The 23,866-nt window shown below is 38.1% G+C and overlaps 1 protein-coding gene across 1 annotated transcript in view; it reads left to right on the plus strand.

Annotated features, from left to right (window-relative positions):
• The window catches only part of LOC114143278 (E3 SUMO-protein ligase PIAS1-like), a 64,440-nt gene that overhangs the window by 10,705 nt on the left and 29,869 nt on the right, over positions 1-23,866 (plus strand). The window contains exon 2 of the mRNA XM_028015159.1: positions 23,144-23,639. Within this exon, the coding sequence (XP_027870960.1) occupies positions 23,144-23,639 (496 nt within the window). The remainder of the gene's footprint in view (positions 1-23,143; positions 23,640-23,866) is intronic.

The raw sequence follows: 23,866 nt of genomic DNA on the forward strand, positions 1-23,866 counted from the left end.
CACCATCTCCCAGCCTCCAGGGATTCAGAAGAACTGCAGTACTGTTCACCTTCTCAAAACCAAATGAAAGAACTGCACAGGTTTATTTTAGCCGTGCAAAGTAAACACAGAGAGCTCAGCTGTGTTTTTCTGGATAACAACAAGGCAGATATTTAGGATTTGTGCTACCTGGTGTTTTTCTTCTTTTTTTTTTTTACCCTGGCTAAACAAGAGGAACAGGTGAAATGAAGTCATTGATTTTCATAATTTTTGTTTATGGCTGCAGGTTGTGTTTAGGGTGGAAACTTCCAGATTTTGTTTATCACAGTTTGTTTGTTTGAAGATAAAACGAAACAAACTCAGATCTGAACGTCATTTAGCCAAGCAGGAGAGTGATTACATGTGAGTGGCTTTGGTTTGTCTTTAATTTGACTATTGTGCATTATTATTCCACTTATTTTTTCAAAGCACATCAGCGCTGTGCACTGATTTTCCAGCCTGATTTTCTTCATTACAGGAGATCGGCCGATACTTGCAGGTGAAACCATTAGTATATTTTTCCTATCTACCTCTGGAAATGTCTGGAAATCCATTTCCTCCACCATGAGAGAGGGTTTACTGACAATAGGTGGCAATAATCGCCCCAATTTTGCCAACTTAGACAAAAAAAATGAAATTGACCAAAATTGGAATTGATAAGTCAAGCTGATTATTGATCATTGATCTACCAGAAATCAGCAGCCAGGGCACCCCTAGTCAGTGTATAAAAGCCTTTCGTTATCCAGTTAGGTTTTAGCCTTTTTAATGTCATTATTATGAAACATGATTTTTACAGTATTATTTATTTCATTTTGTATGTTTTTAATTTGATTGCAATTAGGAAATGTTTACCATCATACCAGGAGCTTAAATAAGTTGAAGTGAAAACTTTTGACAACTATTTTTTGTACACTTGAAAGTCCTTAATCAACCCATATTTGTTTATGTTTTACTTCCAACGAGCCAGATGTTCTTCTAAGCCAAAAATGGGTTTTATTGGTATTTTTTGTTGTGTTTCTAAAGATTTTTAAAGACAAATCGTGACACTTGCGGATTGTTTCTGCTCTGTCTAGTTCGATACCTGACTAATTTACTAGGAATGTTGTTTTTGTTCTTTAAGCCACTTAACCCTGACCTGTGAATCATTCAGATATAAATAACTCAAGGGATTGTCCAGTGTTGTGTCAACACGGTTTAAAAGAACGATAATTATCTGAATGGATCGCTCAGGTTCTGATTCAAATTTTTGATGGATTTCTTTTTCCTATTTCTTAAAGATGTAATTTTCAGATACTGTTAATTTGTTGTAGATGGACATTAAGCTCCATCACGGTCAGTTTCACGAGTATAATTGACTATTTGTTGACTTAAAGTCCAGCAGGCTTTCAGACACTCTGGGAGAATTAGGACTGCTTCATAATATTTACCAAAAAAAAAAAGTTTGTCTCCTCAGAAGTAAATGATAAACAAATCACGTGTGGTTTAACTCTTAAGAAGTAAAAATCAATAAATGCATTTTTCTTTTTAAAAGTGAATACTTTTCCTGATTAAAGAAATTATAACTGATTAAAGGAATCAGTTTCTATTGTCTTTTAGCCACCAGTACCCTCAAAAAAAGAAAAGAAAAAGAAAACCTTACCAGGATTTTGGTTCATATGACCTTCACAAAGTTTCTCATGCTGCTTTCAGACTTCACATTCAAGACATAACAGCTGTCTGAAAGACTAATTCTTCTTAGAAAAGCTAAATATTTAGCTTTTTATGTCTTCTTTGACTGTATTACATCTCTCTTTTTTTTTTAAGCACACCTTATGGACATTGTGTTTGCAGGTTATATGTGTTCTGAAATGCTTCTCTTTTGACAAATCCAAGCTTATCACATTCTGCTCATATTTTCTTACAGTTGAAGCATTTGCCAGCAGTGTGCCTGGTAATTAGATTAACTGTTAGATCATAATCCCCAGAGGCCTGTCTCAGAAAGTTATAGCTGGAGTGTTTGTTTTAGATAATTGATTGCAGCAGGAGCTCTAAAAGCAATCCACATGTTTTCATACACAGTGATGAATGTTCGATGCCCCCCACCCTGGATGACTGCAGACGTTTTCCTAAAGGTTTTCAAGTGTAAATTCAGGGGAGTGTCGAAGGCCTGGCGTCAAAAACAAGGCGTGGTCTGGAGGCTCGCGTTTCACTGCATTGCTACTCTGTGTCGTCATAAAAGGTAGAAACTATTCGTGGTATTTTTTGTCCCCGTAGGCGATGGAAGCAAAAGAAATGTTTGCATTTCAACATTTTAATCATTCCCCTCGTTAAATGGTAAAGGAAGTAATCATGGGTAGAAATCCCTTGGTATTTTTAAAGAGGGTTTGAACTGGAAGGCTTCCGGGAACCATTGCAGATTTTTTTCACACGCACACGCGGGGGAAAATATAATTGTGTTGGTGTCATATGATTGTCATGTGGCTGAGAGCTGCACTTGAGGTTTTGTGCATGCACAAACCATTTGGCCGGCACATGCAATCACCGTGAGCTTAATTGTATCCAGTAGTACGTCGGTGTTGACTCGCTGCGTGTCGAGTCTGGAGAACGTGGCTGCAATTTGCATGTAGCTGCAACTCGAGCTCAAATACTTTGCATTGCAAGTGATATCTGAAATGATTTTTTTGTAGGGAAAAAAATGAAGTGGAATTGTAAATTGTACAGGGGAAGTTGGCTGAATTTACTCTCTAATTTCAGTTCAGGCAGCCACTGCTCTAAAGGTTGACTGTCATTTAAATACATCTTGAAAAGAGATAAACAGCAAGATTTTATGCATGCACTGAAAATTATATGCATGCAGTAACATTACTGAAATGTTAATGGCCTCAAGCCTCAAAGTTTTGTGGTAGTTTACACTGCATGAGATTTATAAAATATGAGACGCATACAGAAACAGTACTGTGTGTATTGGCTGATGACATGCATAGTTTCTCAAATTGTCCAAAGAAAAACACACTTGTTAGGTAGACATACATGCTAAATACAACAGACGGTAAAAATATCTGCTGTATATAACATTTTCCTCACGCTTCTGCTTTTTTCCCAGCATCAATGTTTTCTCTCTGATTTCTCAGCGTTTAAGCATCTGACCCAACCAGTGTTAAAACAAGTTTGGTTTCAATGGCACAGTGTCCATCTGACTGGCCCAACAGGTTCTTCCGATGCCATATTAGGCATGTCGCAAGAGGCAACAAGGCAATTAATCGCATGCTAAATTGAAGCAGACTCAGTTTCTGTTTACATGATTTCTTGTTTTTCTCTCTTTCTACCAAAAACTGGATGACAAGTTGAGTCTTCAGTTTGGTGCTTTGGTCTCAGCTGGACCTTTTGCTGACGGACATTTTTGTTTACAGAGACTTCATAATTCATTTTATTTATTGTTTCTGTTGTTGTGTTTATGTTGGATATTTAAAATATCTTCCAGTTCCAGCATTAAATGTTCATTACAATTTAAAGTTAATTGATCTAGGTAAATAATGACACATTTAATTCAAAGTTGCATTAAAAGTGTCATTATTTACCAAATGACAACAGTCATAAACAGTCATAAAGACCCCTTCATGTTTATGACAGGTGTTATTATGTCAGTCTTATGCACACCCCGTCAAATAAAGTGCTACTTTTAATGAAAATGTTAACCTTTGATTTACATTTTAGCACCAATAATGAGAAAATAAAGGTAACAGGATTATAATCAGGCTCTGTTAGCATGTTATGTGTGCAAATCATTATTGTTTCCATAAGTAAATGTAAAAAAAAAAAAAAAGAAAAAGCTTGATAAAACGAGAAACTCTATATCTGTCTGGAACAGCTCTTTTTCTTCTCTGAAACATAAATCATAACAATAGCTTGGCTCTTGTAACCTTTACCGAGGAAGATTTTCTCAGAAACTCGATCGCGATGCCAGCCAGTCGCCCGTTTCGGAGGCCACTGTGTCTCCCTACAGATAAAACGCCCCATTCAGGACGAGTCGGCCGCTGGCCAGCTCCATCCTGTCTGCCCTCATCAAACAGGCGTCCATGCTGCTCGTTTCCTTTCATTATGGCTTCAGTACCGGCCGCTGCTCCGAGCTGCAGCAGCGCTGACAAGAGTGTGTTTTCTGTGACGGTGAGGTTTAGGTGTGTGTCAGAATGGAGATGAAGCGTGCATAACTCGGTTTAGTTATTTGTGTGTTTTTGGTTTTTTTTGAATCAGGTGTTTACATGAATCTTGAACTGTGAGAAAAATGCAAAGTTATACAACTATGAAGAAATTTAGCTTTGGAGAACATTTTATCAAGGGTATATTTGTTGCAATTCTGATCCCAGCTGAATCTCTGAAACAATATCTGAGTGACCTTGTTGCACGTTATCTGATCTGTGGAGGTTTTGGACTGAAGTCAATGACATTCCGCATTAAAAAAAAAAAAAAAAACAAAGCTCAAAAACATCATGGTGAGCTAATCATTTAGCAGGACAGAAACAGCTTTACTCGATCGAATCCCTACTTCAGAAACACTAAGTTTGGTTCAGTTTGTTTCTATAGTTCCAATTGACAAAGCATGTAATTTCAGGCGCTTTACAAAAAAAAGTAATTTCAACTCATGCATGGACTGACGGCATAGAGGAAAAACTCCCCTTTAACAGTAGAAACTGGTTCAGCACAAGCGGCCGTCTGCCACGACCCACTGGGGGTTTGGGAAGATGTAAAAGAAAAGCAAAAAGTAGTTAATGACACAAATTGGAGAGTAGTAGGAGAAGAAAGTAAACAAAAGTAAAGAGATAGCTCAGATAATCTACTCCTTAGAACTAAGCACGAGAGAGGAAGTTATTTTAACTGTCACTTTAATTGAAAAGTTTTAAGCCTAGTGTTAAAAGTATACAGGGTGTCTTCCTCACTGACTAAAACTGAGAGCTGTTTCCACATGAGAGGAGCCTGATGACTAAAGGATCTGCCTCCCAATCTACTTTTAGGAAGCATGTAAACCTGCAGTCTGAGAGCAAAGAGCTCTCTTATGAACATATGGACATTTATAGATATTTTAATCTTATCAGATCTCTAGCTGCAGCATTTTTGGATTAGTTAATGGTTTGCTAAGAACTTCCTGATTGTAAAAAATTACAATAGTCCACCCTTGAAGAAACAAATACATGGACTAGATTTTCCAGCATCTCTCCTTTTTGGCAATATTACATATGTGAAAGAAGGAAATCCTAGAAACATATTTAATATGGGATTTATATGACATATGCTGGTCAAAAATGACAACAAGGTTCTTTACTTAATGATTGGAGGCCAATTTAATGAAATTCAGATCAAGTGATTGACTAAGCAAGTTATTTTTCATCAGTTCTGGTACAAAGACAACGACACCCATCTTGTCAGAATTTAAAAGAAGAAAGTGTAAATAATAAAACTTTGATCCACTCTGAGGACTAGGTGTAGCTATTTTTATAGCTTTCTACTTTCTAAAACCGCAGATGTCATACTGCTCATTAATACTCACATATTTAAATGTTTCCTATAAAACAAGTGGTCCAAACTCTGCCTGAAATAAACTTTCTATTGTGATTGATTGAATCTCATCATCATTTCAATGGATGGAAATTTATTACAGGCTGTCAGGAGCTGAGGAGGATGACTCAGTCAAAGCTTTTTTAGCTTATTTGTTTCCAGGAAATGACAAAACTTCTTGAAATTAGGCTAAGCAGCATCAGGAAGACACAGCAAGACAGAACGATGTAAAGTCAAAGACGTGCATGTCTTATACACTTGTGAAAAAAAGCAGTTCTTCATTAAGAAATGTTTATGTCTAATCCTCTCTTTGGTTTGACAATCAGAATGAAATGTACAAATTAAACAAAAGAAATCAATATGAATGTGTTTTCTGACTCAGGAAAAAGTTGTAACCCTCCCGACCCGTAATAGTTAGCGTTGGATTAATCTCAGTTCAAGTCACCCCACAGCATTTCAAAACATTTAAACCTGGACTGTGATTAAGCAAGGACTTCCCACTTCTTGATCTTCAGTCTGACCCATAGAAATTTACGTGTGTGTTTTGGGTTATTACCATGTTTAAGGATCTAGTTGAGTTTAACCATTAATTTATTTGCAGATTTCTCATATTTTTCTATGACACGGGGTAGAAAATCATGTGAAATCCTTCTGTCGCAAACATTCCCATATCACAACACTTCCACTTCCATGCTTAATTATTCAACATTTTTCATTCCTGGATTTCAGAATTTGGTTTATCCCGAAAATTATTCCAGAAGTCCTGGTCTTGGGTCGCCTTCTTACTGGACTATTTATGATTCTGAGTCTTCTTGCTTCCTCATTGTTTACCAAGTAAACAATCTAGAATTTTCCATATGGGCAGGGAACAAGGCGCGACCGATGCGTTCAAGATCGTTTGGGAAAAAATTAACTTCCAACAAATGAGACGCAGGCCAACAATGGTTGCTGTGGAAGTGTAAACCCAAATAGTCCCGATACCGTTACTGTGGACATTCAGAACAAATCAGTCTGAGCCCCAGAGAGCTTTCAGTGTCGCCATGATGTTCACTCTCACTGCAGCAGTCAGGGGAACCAAACTAAACGTCTAAAGGCTTAAAAAGGGAAAACCTTCAAAATCCGCATCATGTTTGCCTGATGTGATGCACCTGAGTGTAACGTTAGCCATTTTATGTAGGGAATAATTCAACATAAATTCATTTTTTTTTAAAAATGGCACTTTATTGAATTTTTTGTTTTAAGTGGTCAATTATTTGATTATGTTTTGTTTTTTTTATTGATAAAATATTCATATGTAATAATATATTCGTCAACCACAAGATCTAATAGGATTTTCCAGTTTTTTTACGGATCTCTAAAGCAAATAATCAGCTCTTTTAAAATATTAAATACTTGTTAATAATTAATTTCAGGTCAAACTTTTTATTTAGTTGCTGCAGCATTAGTGCCACGCTAATTTCAGAAATGTGTTTTTTTTTCCCAGCTTTGCCGCCCTCCCGTCCTCTCTTCCAGCCTTCCCCTCCCTCCAGTTTTTTCACTGGAGCTGTGGAGAATTTCATTCGGTTTGGAGGCTCAGCTGCAGGCTCTCTCTTCCCCCATCCCCCACCCTCACTCCATCCGTCATTCTCGCCAGCTCTGGACAGAAAATTATTACCCTACACACTGCTTTTCAGTCTGACAGGAGTCTGCTGGGTGTCTGCGGGTCTTAAAAACCCTTAAAAGACACACACAAAACAAATTTGTTTCTGGAGAAGGTTTCAGAGTCGATCCGAGAGCTGTGCATAACGTTTGACGTAAAATGACAGACTCTCAGCTGTCAGGAGACGTTTCACAAATTGGCCATCAGGGACAAAATTATTGAGTGTCGATATTTCTGCTTGGTGGATCCATCTTTCTCTATGATGTGTTGGGACACTTTTTATGCTGATTTATTTGATTAAATGGTTAGACATTCATTTTGCAAATTGCCTGTAAGTGGAGCAATTTTAATCTAACTGTTACTTTTGAATTCCAGTTAGAAATACGGAAGAATTTTATGTATTTTATTAGGTGTTCTTGTTTGGAAAAACTGTGTGTTTTTACTTAACACAATTATTACAGCTGTCATGTTTTAGATTGTCATTATGGAAGTTTTTGGACATAATTTTATACATTAAATTTGCTGCTAAATGCTGTTACCTCCCCTTTCCTGGTAGGCAAGGAACAAAGTTGAACGAATCAAAAAATGGAGAACAGTAGAAACCTTTGTGGTTTGACGTCTTCCTTCGGGTTTTTATTGTCACCTAATTAATACAAACCTTTGATGCATTGGTTGAGATCCAGACAAGAATTATTATATGTGGGAAAAAAACAAAAACAGTATATTGTACTAGTAGAACCGCAACATGTCGTAGGAGTCTGTGGTTTTTTGTTGAGTGGTTCAAACCTTTAATGGCCTTGTCTGATATTTACTCACCTCAAGTGTGCCAAAAGAATACGTTTTTCTCGACAAGTTTAAACGATTTAATCAATTGAGTTTCCAGACTTAATTCTTTTAAATTTCAAATTTCATCACTTGCTAATTTACTGGTGAATTTGTATTACCTACTTTTACTTCACTTTTCTAACTCTCCATATGCCTTATGTTTTACACATTAAAACGATTTTTTAAAGTTTAACTTCTGTCCTTTTTATGAAAAAAATGAAAAGAAAAGAAACTAAAGCTTTTCCACAATTTCCCTCCTGGGAGCCTAACAATCTGTTTGCTCGTTTGGCCATAAGGCTCAACAGGTTGTATAAAGATAAAACACTCTTTTTAGGAAAGATGAAAAGAGGCTCAAAAGGGGATGTTTTAGATTCCAGATTCTTTTGTCTTACACAGCGGACGGTTTTTCATTCACAGCGTGTTTTTTATTTTACAGAAATGTTTTAGTGATGATGTTAAAATGCGATCATAAAGTAAACCCATTTTGGCGCTCATTATCTTCACCCAACCACACGACAAATTCAAAAATGTGCTAAGTTTAGTCTGTAATTTGGTAATGAAAAAAAAGAAAAAAGAAACCCATCAGATCTTTGACTTCCATGCTATTTTTGACAACACAGCGCTTACTCATGAATATTAGAGTCCTGTTTCCTTCACCAGGAATTATGGTTGTTTTTCATGTCTAATTTGAAGAGGCTTCTGTTCTTCTGAATTTGTTTTGTGCATATTTTAGTCCGCCCTTAGGCAGGTCGTGGACCTTTACCGAAACGCAACATGCCAAGCATTACCAGAGGTAATCGTTGTTTATGTATTCTTCAGAGAATTGACATGATCAAGATTTTCTCCACCATTGCTGTTTTCTATTTACTCAAACTCAACTCAGCTTACTAAGCACACTGAAAGCATGAGGGGTAGAGAGTCTGAACATCACTAGAAACGGGTGGAACTGTTTATGAGTTTAAAGGCAGCATTAATTGGCCGTAAAGCTGCAGCATGGTGTGCAGGCAGTGGGAAGTGATGAAACACAGTTTAACCAACACTTAGGCTGATTTCTGGGATGCCGCTCGTGTTCCGCCGTTTTCAAGTTTTCTTCAGTGTACCGCTGCTGCTGCTGCTTAGATTTGGGAATTTTATAACGCTAAACATTTGTTCATGTCCAAAAGTAGCTATCTGCATGTGCCCATGCAAAATGATGGTAGCGCTTTGTCAGTATGTAACACTAGTTAGCACTCTGAAGTTCTTGGTTCTTCCTATTTTGCACGGCATTCCAGGAGCATTTGTTGTTTTCGTTTTTATTTTTAATTATTGATATTTTATCACTCTTTGCACTTGGTTGACTTAATTATGCCTGATCATCCAGTAATGAGACTTTGTGAAACTAAAGTGCCAAATTTCAAAATCAAAATAGACCACAGACTAAACCTTAGAACAACACTCCCCACAGACTTATGTCTGGCTAAATAACTAAACATAAAAGTGTTTATTGTTTTTCAGTCTCAAAATAAACCCCAAGAGATCTTTTGGAAATCAGGACCTTTCTTCTCTTTTTTAAAACTCTTAAGGGATTTTAAGCCAACTTTAAACTCTCTGAAAAGCAAATAACAGTCCCTAGGTCTTAGTAAAAATTAAATAACTGTAAACAACAGTTTTTAATTAGTGGGCCCATCAAAAAATAAAACAGATAAAAGCTGACAATATTTTGAAAAAGCCGCCCATTGCAGGCCTGGTCCAGTAGTCACTCACCACTGTTTTTAGATCCACAGTTTCTGATGCCTTGTCTTTTAGAAAACAATCCACATGTTTCTCGGTAAAGGCCGTGGGAAACGCAAAGCAATCCACAGCAGCCAGTCTCTCCCTCTCAGCAGGCTCGTGTGCAGAACTCCAGCAGCCAGCTCGACGCATGTCCCTCCAGTGCATAGAAAAGTTGTTGCACTTATTGAGCAGACTTCCTACAAACTCCTCCAAAAGTTGCTGCAGACTCCACGGAGTCTCCACATTGCTTTTGTCTCTCTCCCCTTTGTCTCTCCTCCTGGTTAGTCCCACCCTTTAATGAATCATAATTCAGGAGAATTTTGATCAATAGTCAATCAGTCACTAGCAGTGCCTGACCTTAGGCAGAACAATATAAAAATACACACTAACACTGACACACCTGTTCAGAAGGTTTAGTTTTTGCACTAGGATTACTTTATTTTATTAACTGTGCCCAACATTCACAATGATGATGGTAAAAAAAAATCTTCCCAATTTGCTGGAATCAACTGCAGAAAGACTTTTAGTTGAATGAAATTATCTCTTTTACTGTATTTAAGGCAACTTTTAATCAGATAGTAAATACGCCTTTTTCTGTATTGTCGAGTTGTATATTATTCCTATTTTTACCGTTATGGCTATGTTTGCTCCTTATTTTTCACCCTTTATCATCTATGTTTTATTTTAATTGGGTTTTGATATCTGTAATTTAGATTTGTAATTGTTGATCTGCTGCTCCAAGTCTTGGTCAGGTCTTACTTGAAAAATATATTTTTAAACTCGATGACACATACCTAAGTAAATAGAGGTTACATACATACATACATGCTTTAAGTAGAGCTAGCTGTACATCACATAAAACTATGAAAATGTTTTCAGTCTTAAAGCAACAGAACACAATATTTTAACAGACTATTTTTACTTATCAAACTAGTTCATTATTTTCTCTTCCTTTTTAACAAACTCTTGTTTATTCAGTGCATTTCTTCACAAAATAACTAATATTTACTTACTTATTTACTTCAAATCAACAACAATAAAAAATTCCTTTAGAAACTCAAGGAGGTGCAAAATTTTTATTCTTACTTTCTTAACATTTAAGCTTTTATGAATTTAAAGAAATGTACTTCGACACCTTTAAGTACCTGTCATATTGTTTTGTTCTCTACGCATCCTCATAAACCGAGAGGGCCCAACATGAAGGGGGGGTTGAAGTTCACCCACCAATATTATTCCCCCATAGAGGGAATAATATTCCCTCTTAAGTTTGCAGCAACTTAAGAGGTAGCTGCAAACTGATCGCCTCTATGAACTGCAATATAATGGGATTTAATGTGGCTTATTAAGCAAAGATGGCTCCTGCAGCAGGAATCTGTTGTGTGCACCGAGCAGAGGCACATCATGTTTCACAATTTGATGCCGATGCTAATGTGGAGGAAGGTGCACAGCAACTTCGCTCACATTTAAAACGCTGAATGCATTCTTTCATCACAGAGAACTTAGTGTTCTCTGCTGTTCTTTGTGCCATAGTCTGTTGAATGCTGGGAGTTGTAGAGCACGCCCCTTTGACTCCATAATCCCAGCTGTATGCTCTGAAAGCACACACGACCTTTGATCTCTGTGGATTGACTGGTATGATGTGAGTTGAAGGTCGGAATGTCGTCAGTCTGGTACATCGAGAATTTTGCTATTCGGCTCAGCTTTTTCTTTCACAACAGACTGGAGCAGCGGTAACATTGTAGATGAGTCCCCTAATCCATCTGTCCATCCCCCACTAAACAACTCGTAACAAGAAACCAATAAACTTAAACTTCACTGCAAGGAGTTTAAGCATCTTAAGACATAGTCGCTCATTCACACTTAGGAACACCCGAATCAGATCAGCCCCTTGGAGTTAAGCCCTTTTTACTAGGAGCAATCCACCATTTTCTGTTGTCTCACATAGAGGAGCCGTCTCATCCCGGCTGCTCAGTCTCAGCTCCAAGCAGCTCTGGTTCACACTGAAGGTCATTCCCTCTAGACACCAACAGAACCACATCTTCTACTGAAAGTACAGAGCAAATTCTGACGTACCCGAACCAGACACCGTCCTCTCCATGACTCCTTGAGATCCTGTCCATGAACAAACTGGGTCAGAGACCAGGTGCAGCCCTGGTGGAATCCAACTCACACTAGACACAAGTTCAAATGTGTGCCAGGAATGCGAACGCGGCCCTTGATTGAGTTTTACTAGATGGCTCATAAAAGCATCCTGGGAACCCTGTACTCCCTTTACGCCCTCTGCAAAATACCTCTGGGGACCCATGTGGATCAGAGAACCAAACTTCCCTCATCGGTTCTGTGATCTGGTCTGCTGTTCCACAGACAGAACGAAAGCCACGCTGCTCCTCCTGGATCTGAAGTTGAACGATCAGTCTGCGCCTCATTTCAAGCACCATAAAGCAAGCTTTCCCAGGGTAGCCAAGAAGTGGGACCCATCGATAGTTTATACACACTGTCCATCTCCTTTCTTAAAGGAGTCTGGATTTGGGTCTAGTTTCCTTAATAATTGTGTGATGCTTATCTGTGTTTCACAAAATTAAGCAAATCTACAGTAAATCGAACTTGTTTTCATTCATTCGTCTAAATATGTTCCTTACTATCTGTTGATGCACAACCTCCAGCTGGTTCACAAACGCTTTGATTTGTATTCCTACTAACGCAGCTCTTGAATCATTTACAGTGATTTTGGTTTCATCCATTAACTCATTTCATAAATAATATACCTTGACCTCATGTTTTCTCACTTGAACTTAAACTGAGCTTAAACAAAAGGTCGGTTCACAATTTCAGTGAATTATCTGTATTTTTTTATTATTATTATTATTTTACCATTTTTAAAGCCCTAAAATGAACAGCAATTACACTCTTTAATCTTGCTTTGGGCTTATATAGTATCCTAGTATTTCAATGATTTTTGTTTAGTAAAAAATGTCTAGAAGAGAGAACGCTTAATGTATTTATACATTGATACCTTTTACTGTAACTGAGGCAAATGAATTTGTATCTCTTATAAAAACGGGGCTTTAAAAAAAAGTTGGGAAAATAATAACCTTTATTTGAAAAGTGGTGCCTCAATGAATTTGTTTAGTGATGCATTCACAGACCACAACAAAGTGGGCTTTTTCAGTGTTGAGGCATTTGTCATTTGATTTGTCACTTTTGACCTACTGATCACTGATTGGTTGCACTAATTTAGCTTCAGGAACTGCAAAACGAGACAGAATTTGACTGTGCCGTTTATTATTAATGATTTATTCCCCCCGTAGGTCTTTAGCTTTTAGAGGAAGAAATGTGAACAAAGCGGCATCTGTTGGTTTAGCTCTGCTCCTCATTCAAGAACAAAGCTATCCGTCTGTCTACAGGAAAAAAAAAGTGATGAGAAAGATTTTTAACATTTGGTGGAAAACATATTGTGCACAAAGAAAGATTTCTGAGATAAATCATTCATTAAACAGAGCTCGAAGCTGCGTGCCGCTGACCGGGAATGCTGAAGAGAATGATTGACAGCGGAAAGAAAGGAAAAAGAGGAAGGGGGGGGCAGGCAGTGAACTGTTCATCTGTCTCTCCTCCAACACTTCCCTTGCCACTTCTTTTTCCCTCCTCCCTGTTTGTTCTCCCTCTATTTTTTGAAGCCAGAGGAATGTAACACATCCGCAATGTGGTGGAAGTGTTTGTGTGTCTGTGTGTGCTGGTGTGTGTGCGCCAGGTTTATTTGAGGCAGTGTTTGTGCTTTTGTGTATTTGTCTTCCTTTTCTGTGTGTTTGCTTTGTGGCAGCAGTAGGCGAGGGGCGGGGGAGGCGTGTGTGTGAAACGATCGGCAGCCAGTGTCACCATTTCTCCATGTCGCTCCACCCCTCACACATTTACATGCATATTTCATGAAACTTGACCATTCATGCCGGTAGCAGAAGAATTGATAAACTGCGTGTTCATGTTCGGATAATTCCAGATCATGTTGAATTATCCGAATGCTACTCCGGCGTGGACGACGCACATTTCTACACACCGAGAGTCTATAGGCGGCTGCACCTGTGATTGAGCCTCCTGCTGTCTTGTGTTTGAATGATGTGTTTTTATGACTGCAGTGTGGCTCAGACCAGAGGCATTAGAATTGCATTCACATATGGGCGTCTGCCTCCCGCTTGCTTCTGTGTGTATTGGCAGAAAAGGTCTGGTTTACTCTGGGTGGACCTGTTACACTGTGCAGCCTCAACTTTCTGTTTTGCACAGGAATCGGCTTTTCGGTCCATTTTTAGGCTGATAGTTTGGTTGCGAGTAGTGTGTAGTGTTTGAACAGGTCTCAGGGATTTACTAAAACTGTGTGAAAAATTGCATGGTCCGCATTATGTGGCAGCGGCGCATAAGGTGCAGCTCTGTCGCTTCAGACGGTGTGAATGTTGGTTGGCTTTCAGACCTTTGGTGTTAAACGACCCCATGACCTGCGTCATTCTGCAGCCAACGTCTCAGGAAGCAGAGGTTAGGGCTGATGAAGTCTCACTTTATCAGGTGAGACTTGTGCATGTTCAAGAAGTAGGATATGATTCACAAAAATAAAAAAACATAAGTGCCTGGTGGGAAATGTATAAAACATAAAGGATTTTTTGGAGGTGTTGATTAAAGGAAGATGGTTTAAATATAAGTAAGTTTGTTTCGAATGTCAAGTATAACTTGAGTGAATCAACATTTTGTTGTGGCATTACTGAATATAAGGAATAGATGGAGACCACCTGTTACCCCAAAAGCCCCTGCCCTTTGCGAAGCGGCATTGTAAATAAGAAATTGTTCTAATCTGTCCTCCTAGGTAAATAAAGATTAAGTAGAAAAAGAAGAGATCCTAATTTCAAGACTCTTTACCAAACAAATTGGTCCAATTCATTTCAATCTCTAAATCCAGTTCAGTTTAAATTCACTTCCTCCAGTCAAATACCTTCCAGTCATACTCATATTTCTTCCAGATTCAGGTCCAAGTCTAAGGATCTAAGGAGAGGAAAACACAGCAGGACTTCTTCAGGAGTATTTTCTATAGGAAAGAAAAGCAAAATGCACAAAGGTAATAACAGAAATGCAGGGAACCTAGACAGTCTGGAAAACTGTGGAATCTGATTTCAGTATTTAATAGATTCACATAAATATGGAAAAATATTTGTGTCTTTAGTCTTTATTCCTGATTCCTTTGTCTGAAGGACAGAGAAAATGTTCCTTCCCTTGTCCTTTATTTATTGTCCCTGTACTTCCTTCCTCGTGTCTATCCTTCATTATTCCTTCCTTATTCTTTCCACTCTTCCCTCTCCTGTGCTAGAAATGTCTGCCATACGTTCAAAGTGAATGTTTGTATTTTATACATTATAAGAATACACAACAATTCTGAGAAGTCTGAAAAATGGACTGTGGACAAATGTGGATATCTTTAGAAATCTTGGGATTTCTAACGTCGCCATCTTGGAGAGAGACATCACTGAGCCACTGAAGAAGAAGAAGGAGCACTGAGGTGCTGAGCAATTAGTGATTTATATGAGAAAGAAAAACACAGAGGATGCTCAATTCAGATTAATTAATTTTGATTAAACTCAGATATTTATGCTTTTTAAATCAGAACTGCACAATCGAACTGCAATATTGCAGAAATTGCAATATTGATGTGTGCAATGTTAAATTGTTGACACCAGGCATTCATACTCATAAAATCTCCACAAACCTTAACAGCCCTGAGTGCCAACACTTTACATTTAACGTAAGGAGAAAAGTGATGAGGGAAACGATTAGAGGCGAAGAAAAGCGTTCATCACATTCAATATCATTATCGCAATATTAAAGTCAGAAAACATCCTATTTAGTAGCTGTCTGCAAAAGAATCCTTATTTATACAGTAATGTTCTGTTAAAATGTTAACTAATTAAATGATCTTCACAAAATGTATGCTGGCCTACTTGCAGCCTTGTGAATAATCTGCCATGTTTCTGCTCTGGGTAGTTTAAGACACTTATAATCAGCAGTACCAAGTCTAGACATGGCTGGGTTCCTGGATAACTATTATCCAAATGTGGGATGTCACTTTTGGCTCCAGTTTTGACTTTTTGTCCGTCATTGTCACTGCAGAGTGGGTTGAGATGATCAAGGCGGGTTATTAGCTTCTTGCAAGGCTGCATTTAAAATCAACTACTATGGTTAGGAGGCTCATTATTTGCTTAGAGTACTACTTAAAGTTCCCATATAATCAAAGTTGATGTTTAGTCATTTTTAATAAGATGCCTACGGCAGAAATCATCAGCTACACACAGAGGAAACAACAAAAATCCATGGGATTGTAAACCTGTCTTATTTAAATAGCAAATGTTTGTTTATTACTGCACTCAGACTGATCGTTCTTCCTTCAGGGAAACATTTTGTAATTTAATTTCAAATCAACTATTGGGGCTGTTTCCCAATGGAGCCACTGGTACTGACCAAACTTTTTTTTCTTCTTTTTTAAGCAAACTGGATGAGGCTGAAACACCTTAGAGTTTCTGTTCTTCTATGAACACCAGTAATTAATCTAAATCTATATGAAAAAGTTGTACGGGAAGACTTCCTATAAATGCAGAACAGAAATTGTTTTGCGACATTTGCAGAGAGTGAAAGTTCAATGTGCAAAAGTGGAGCATGAGTTACAGTAAACTGTGAATCGTTTGGGGTTTCTGTTCCGTTCAGATTTACTGGTATTATTGCTGCGTTTTGGTTTTAATCACACAGCTCGGTTCTGTGGTTGAACCAGCGTGAGAGGTGCGCTTTACACCTGAGGCACTCGAGATAAAAATAAGTTGACATTTCCAAGGATAATAGTCACAGCAAAGTGCCAAAAGCTTCAGTTTTCAGTGTTGTCTCAGACGATGAAAGAACCAAGACAAAACAATATAAACCAAACTTTAGAGTTTAATATTTCATCTATGGATAGCCTCCGAAAACTATGGCTATTCATTTAAGAACAGACAGGTGCCCTAATAAAAACAGAGTGGTATTAATTGCATGCAGTGTCTTCCCTCATTAAAGTACATATATTTTTTCTTCTTTTGCAACACGTTTCTTAGTTACTGTATAAAACGCAGCTGCTGTGGTTAGGTCACAGAAAGTAGCCCACATATGTCGTGTATATACAGTATATCTGTCATTTCAAATATCAACTGAATGCAAAACATAAGTTATGTGGCTCATGTGAACATTGTTGCATGAAACTGAGGCAGTGTTTAGTACTTTTTCATCAAGCTACATTCAAACTGTTATGTAAAAAATGTACATCAGGTGAGATTTCGCCGCTGTTTTGGCCTGTCCGGTTTATTGGAAACGAGACATATATGAAAAGTTCAAGTTGCATTTATTCAAAAGCAGAAATGCAACAACTATTATACGTACTGATAAATACCTTGCATTGCTTTAAATATGTCAGTATAGCTTTAATAATGTTGTTTATAGTGTTTTGGTTTGTATTTTTTTATACACAGAAACATTTAGGGAATGAACGTTCTTGAAAAGTTTAACTTAAAATAGAGTACTATGTCCTAAAATTAAAATATCGCCTGGTGACACTTTATTGTGGGTTTGAGATCAGTTTTATCTTTTAAAATGTTAGTAGTTAAACTGTAAAAACCATACGAAATTTATGTTTATTGAGCAGAGTTTAAGGTACCATCTTTAAATTATATAATTTGGGATGGTGAAATGATCCTTCTGCAAACTGTTGCTAAAGCCTAAAACTGTGTATTTTTGTTATTTATTTCCTTTTTCTGTGCTATTGCTGAACCTGCTCCATCCTACTGTCCCGTGGGAGTTTGGCTCTCAGCCTCATATCAAGTTAGGAAAAAAAAAAAAAAAAAGCCTTTGTGGGTTTATTCCAATCCAAAAAATAGTCTTGCTTAAAAAGACTTGTTCATTGTTTATTCTTGTTTTATTTGTTTGTGCAAAACTTGGATTGCTTTTGTGAACAGGTTGGAAATTTCTAACTTGATACCTTTATTTTTATGTGGTGTGGTTGGGTGAAATGCTGTTCTGTTAGGAACTCACAGCATGGTTGAGCCTGTTACTTTATGTATTTATTTGCATTTGTGAAGCTCCTAACAAAGCAGCAGAATTGAGTATTGTATGCATGAGTTGGTGTAAAACTTGTACTGCAATAACCATAATTAATCTAAACGATCAATTATGCTTCTCGAAAGATTTTCTTCCCTATAAATTTGACAGTTGACCCCTGGTATTTATGACGGTTCTGAACCAGTGCCGACCACCGAGAGCTGAAATCCACGAATACTCGAGACCCCTTCAGGAGACGCCTGGAGCTGCTAAATTTAATAGTTCAAACACCAAATCTACCCGAATACACACAGTGGAATCTTAGCATGACAAAGCACTAAAGAAACAAAAGCTGACATCTACAGTCTTCTTTATCTCTGCTCTTGGGGATTCAGCCAATCAGCACTAAGGAATGCTTCTCTTGGATTGGCTGCTTTGCAAATGAAGCATTGTGTCTTGGTATTTTGTCCAAGTACACCTCGCTGCAGCAAACCGGACGGGGCAGGGACGTTGATTTTGTGATTCTTAGAATCACAATATCAACAAATTGTGCATCGAGTAAAACACTTTGGTTGCTATAGGTAAATGTTATCATTTAGTTTGGCTAAGAATAATTATTGCACTGTCAATAAATTACTTCTAATAGATGCTCTATAGCAGGGGTGTCAAACTCCAGTCCTCAAGGGCCGCAGTCCTGCAACTTTTAGATGTGCCTCTGCTGCACCACCTGAATAGAATAATTAGGTCATTAAGGCTCTGGAAAACTGATCTACACAAGGAGGAGGTAATGAAGCCATTTCATTCCAGCGTTTTGTACCTGTGGCACATCTAAAATCTGCAGGACAGCGGCCCTTGAGGACTGGAGTTTGACACCTGTGCTCTATAGTTACCAGAAGAACACAATAACGCCTTAATAAGCTCGAAATATTACCTACTATTTTACCTGCCATTGAAAGTATTCTTAAAAGATTGTCTGTTAGTCTGCAGCTCATGTGACCGAACCAGCTGAAAAGATGAAAAGTTAAAACACTCAACAGTTAAAACCTGGGATGAGTTAAAACTCAAGTTAAAATGTTAAGTTTTAACATTTTAACTCAACAACCTCTACCTAACTGGTTGTACACGACCTCAAGTTAGGTAACCCCGAGATCACTGGGTCTTCTTAAATGATAGAGTCTTTGAAAACATTTCTTAAAAATATAGCCAGTGTTTTCAGCAACGTTGAGCTGACTGTCCAGGAATGACCCCGAGGTATTTAAAATTTACCACAGTTTCAACAGGTTGGCCATCGAGTGAAACTGGAGCCACTTTCAGGTCTTGTTTATCTCATTTAATTAGCTCTACTTCCTTAAGAAAATGAAAAGGTCTGGTGTTTTGTGAGGGACTTTTTCTTTTACAGTTCCAGTAATGCCAGAATTAATAATAAATAATAAAGACTTTGTGGGACAGTATTCTAATTTAGTAATGTAATTATATTAATTGTGTTACCACCCCCACACCACTGGAGGCAGTAGTATCAGGCCCGAAAAGATGCGACTGAAGAGCAGATTTAGAAGTACACAGAAAGCTACAGAATTTGTTAAAAACTGTGAGCTGCGCTGAAGTAAATAAAAGAGAGAAGTTCAAGTACATGCTGAGAGTGAAACTCCTTCCCAAAGGTGAAGATATATCACAGATTTAAAAAAGAAAAAAAAAAAAAAACGGGAGACCGCGGATAATATAGGAAATAGCGCCCCCTTCACTTCCGGAGTCCAACGGTCCCATTTCCATATAAGGTATGAGACTGACAGCGGTCCGTCCCCTCCCCTCCCCTTTCTGTTTGCTGCAGCGAAGTCCTTCTCATTTTGTCTTCCCAAACAGAAATACCATAGATATGCTTTAGAGAATCATAGATATGCTCTACAAAAGATTTTCTTTGAACTTTGAATTGTGTGCATAAATTGTCATTTTTAACATTCATCAATAATTGAAGCCCTTATTATTTATGCAGTTACATATAAAAAACCTTGACTATTCAGATTATATTATATATTACAATATTACATATTCTCTAATGGTCATCAGTTCAGTCAATACTGCAATCTGTTTCTTTTTTATCTTTCAACTAAGAGGCAATAATAGAGGAGGTTTTCATTTTAAAATGCCTTGTATTTAATAAATGTTTATTATTTGGGGAATTGTTTTAGTTTAGCTTTCAGTTTCTTATCTCTCCGTGTTTCATAAGAAAACCTACAAATCTGTTTATTATTACTAAACTTGAAGCACTTTCATACATTTGAACAGATTTGCCATCGAAAGCAGCTCAGCTCATTTCATTCACCGTGTTTGTTTTGACACACGGCATCCGATGGGCGACGCGTGTCACACACCCACACATGCAGCTGCAGGCTGCAGAACTGTCCTGAAACACAGCGATTTGGTGGAAAACTGTTACAAGCTTTGGTAAAAACTTTTATGGAAATAAAAGGATAAAATAATAAACTTAACAATATTTATGTCAACAGATTGTTGTGGCTTAGAAAATCATAACTCAATACTGCTTGCAATCAGTAATACTTATAACACTGTTATCTATGCGTCATTGTTTCAATTGTTATCGACTAAAGCAGAAAGTTAGAATAAGCACCATCTAGATTCAGAGTTTTCAAGAATGCCTGACTTTGTATTGTGAACAACGTTTTGCTGTTCTGCGTGTTGTAGAGCTACACTAGGAGTATAACAAGCTGATAGTAGCTGGTTAATTAGTCGAGCTTTGTGCCTTAGTAACCAACCTTCAGGTGGCTGCTAACACACACACTTTTCAACTACACTTTTTAATAAACCTGTAATTAGAGTGATGGGTGGTGGGTACATTTTGCTTTCTGGGGAAGAATGCATTATTCTTCCATCAGCCAGCTAACAGTCAGTGTGCAGCAACAGGTTGGTAGTGCCATGAAACGCTGGCATTTCTGGTTTTAAACTGTATAAAAAAGAGAAAAGAAAAAAAATTGCCTATCAAGTAAATCCAAGTCTTGAGGCTTGGATTGAGGATTTTATTATTTTTTTTTTTTACATTTTTGCTTCCCTTTGCACAGTTTGTTTGTTTGGTGCTTTTTATTTTACTTTAAGGTCACGTTGGCTGAGCGGGGGGAGACTGAGTGCGAGTCCAAACCAGTTCCCCCACTTCACTATTGTAAACAAGAACAAAAACTCTGTGCTCGAGTCTTACTTGGGAATCAATTGTGGATAGCTTTTGCTGCTGGCATTTCACTCACACTGGGCTTTTCTCAACGTTTCCCCCCGTTGAATAGAAAAAGAATAGAAATGTCCTTAATTGTCCCACTGAGGGGAAATGCAGGTGTGCTGTGGGTTAATGCTGTCCGACATGTTTTAAAACTCTGTGGCTCAGAAGGGGGCGATGGACTGCAACACCAGATTAACGATGAATAGCAACCTACTGTCTTTCAAAGTGAACATGTGGATTTTGTTCTGCCTCTGTGTTTGGTTTCTGGGCTCTCAGTTTTAGCTTTCATATGTAACTTAGGAGTACTGTCATTCAGAGAAGGATTTTACCTTGATGAGTTCTAAGGTGTTTGTATATGTTTGGTTGGTTTTTTTGGGCAGGAAACAGGTGAGAAATAAATTCAAGAATCCAAACAAGAAAAACTTTTGTTTTCATAAACAAGAATTTTGAATCAAGACGCTTAAATTGAGAAACGAACTCAAACAAAGAGAAACATTCACGCTGCACAAACCGCTAAGGTGTAAATGAGGAACTGATATTGAACTTTAAAATTGTATATGTTATTTTTTTTTCAATTCTGAGTTTTAGTTCTCCACACAGATAGACTGTCCCCACCTTAAAAGTTAAGAAGTATTAACAATGAGTGCTGGTTATCAATTTATGTGAAACTGTGAACACGTTACTTTGGTTGGGCTTTTTGTTGCTCAATCTGATCATTTTCTATTGCAACTTTACTCGCTTTGTTTATTTTTTGGAAGTCTGCTTCAAACATTAAAACTTTACGTATGCATCTCAGTGACAATGTTGCCTTGACGACACACTGCAGCTAAAGAATAAAGTCAAGAAGTGGCAACATTAAAAATTTGAAGTCTGGCTCCAAATGTGAGTCAGTTCTTATGGACCCTTGGGGTAAAATGCCAAACTTTACAGCCAGCTGAAATGAGGCAGGTACAGGCTGGTAAAAAAAAAATATAGGGCATTAACATTTGAAGCCACTTTTAGTGTTCTGTGAAACATCTTGCAGATAAATGGTAAACCAGGGGTCTCAAACTCCAGTCCTCGAGGGCCGCAGTCCTGCAACTTTTAGATGTGCCTCTGCTGCACCACACCTGAACAGAATAATTAGGTCATTAAGGCTCTGGAGAACTGATCTACACAAGGAGGAGGTCATCAAGTCATTTCAATCCAGTGTTTTGTACCTGTGGCACATCTAAAAACTGCAGGACTGCGGCCCTCGAGGACTGGAGTTTGAGACCCCTGTGTAAACTATAAGTTAAAGTCAAATGTTGGGATTTTCTCACACTTGTCAAGACATTAAACAGTGGTTTGGACATCAGGGATCTTGTTTTGTGAAGCGGAGATGGACTGGCATTGATTCCTTCACATATTTAATTGGGATCTTAGAAAGATGGATGTAGGGCTGCAACTAACGATTATTTTGGTAATCGAATAATCTATTTATTATTCTGACAATTAATGAATTAATCGGACAAAAGTTTTTTGAAAAACACAATATATATAAGTAAACAAATGATTCTATTCCCTTTTTAACTAAGAAAATAAACACTTGATTGCATACATGTACGATTGATCAGTTGTTGCAAAGGATGAACCAGCAGTTAAATAATATCCAACATCAATATGCTCAACTCTTTCTGCTTGACTGAACATCAGTACAGTTTTTATTCAGATTCACTAATTAAGAATTGGATTCAAACTTTGCTTAATAGAATAATTTTACTGGATTTGAACCAGGTGAAGTTAAAACAGATTAGAAAATATTTAAAGACTAAGGACGTTTTTGATCTTTATATATATATATATATATATATATATATATATATATATATATATATATATAGTACTACTTTGGCTTAATTACTTCTCTGTGTGTTGTTCTTTCAGTAAATGACTTTTTTGATTTGGTCTGTGTATTCCAGTTAACAATTAGTCAGTTACTAACTCAATTATTCCAATAATCGATTCATCACAATTAATCGTTCCAGCCGTAGCGGTATTAGAACTGAGGTTACACGTCAGGGGTTTATTCTCATAATTTTTTCTCCCTCTCTTAGCAAATGGTGATGAGCCTGCGGGTGTCGGAGCTGCAGGTGCTGCTGGGCTACGCTGGGCGCAACAAACATGGACGCAAGCACGAGCTGCTGACCAAGGCGCTCCACCTGCTGAAATCCGGCTGCAGTCCCGCCGTGCACATGAAGATCAAAGAGCTCTACCGAAGACGCTTCCCTGCCAAAATGGTCTCCCACCCCGAGCTGGCGCTGACCGGGCCGCACCACCCGGCTTCAGTCGGAGTCGTCGGGGGAGGCGGGGCGGCGCTGCCTGCCGGCCTGACGCAGCTGGCGTACGAGGGCCACGCCGGTCACGGCGGCGCTCCGTCGCCCGCTGCCTTACTGCCCCTCTCGCTGCTCGGACCCGGGAAACACGAGCTGACCGCGCTGACGCACCACCTGCCCACTTCGGTCTCGCTGCACCCGGTCCATCCGGATGTTAAGCTCCAGAGGCTGCCTTTCTACGACCTGCTTGACGAACTTATCAAGCCGACAAGTCTAGGTAGGTAGAGAGTTAGTGTAGTCTGCAAAGTAAAGATACAAAATATATTTATTTGGTGTACAGTGCCTTGCATAAGTACTCACACTGCTGCAGATATGTGTGATGCACCAACCCTATGTAGTGGCTTTAAATAAAAAAAATAAATAAAAGCAATTTTAAAATCTGTGGAAAGCATTCAGCCGCTTTTAATGTGATACCCTTAAATAAAATCCAATGCAGACTTTAAG

This window comes from Xiphophorus couchianus, chromosome 4, assembly GCF_001444195.1.
Source record: "Xiphophorus couchianus chromosome 4, X_couchianus-1.0, whole genome shotgun sequence".
NCBI classification, from domain to species: Eukaryota; Metazoa; Chordata; class Actinopteri; order Cyprinodontiformes; family Poeciliidae; genus Xiphophorus; species Xiphophorus couchianus.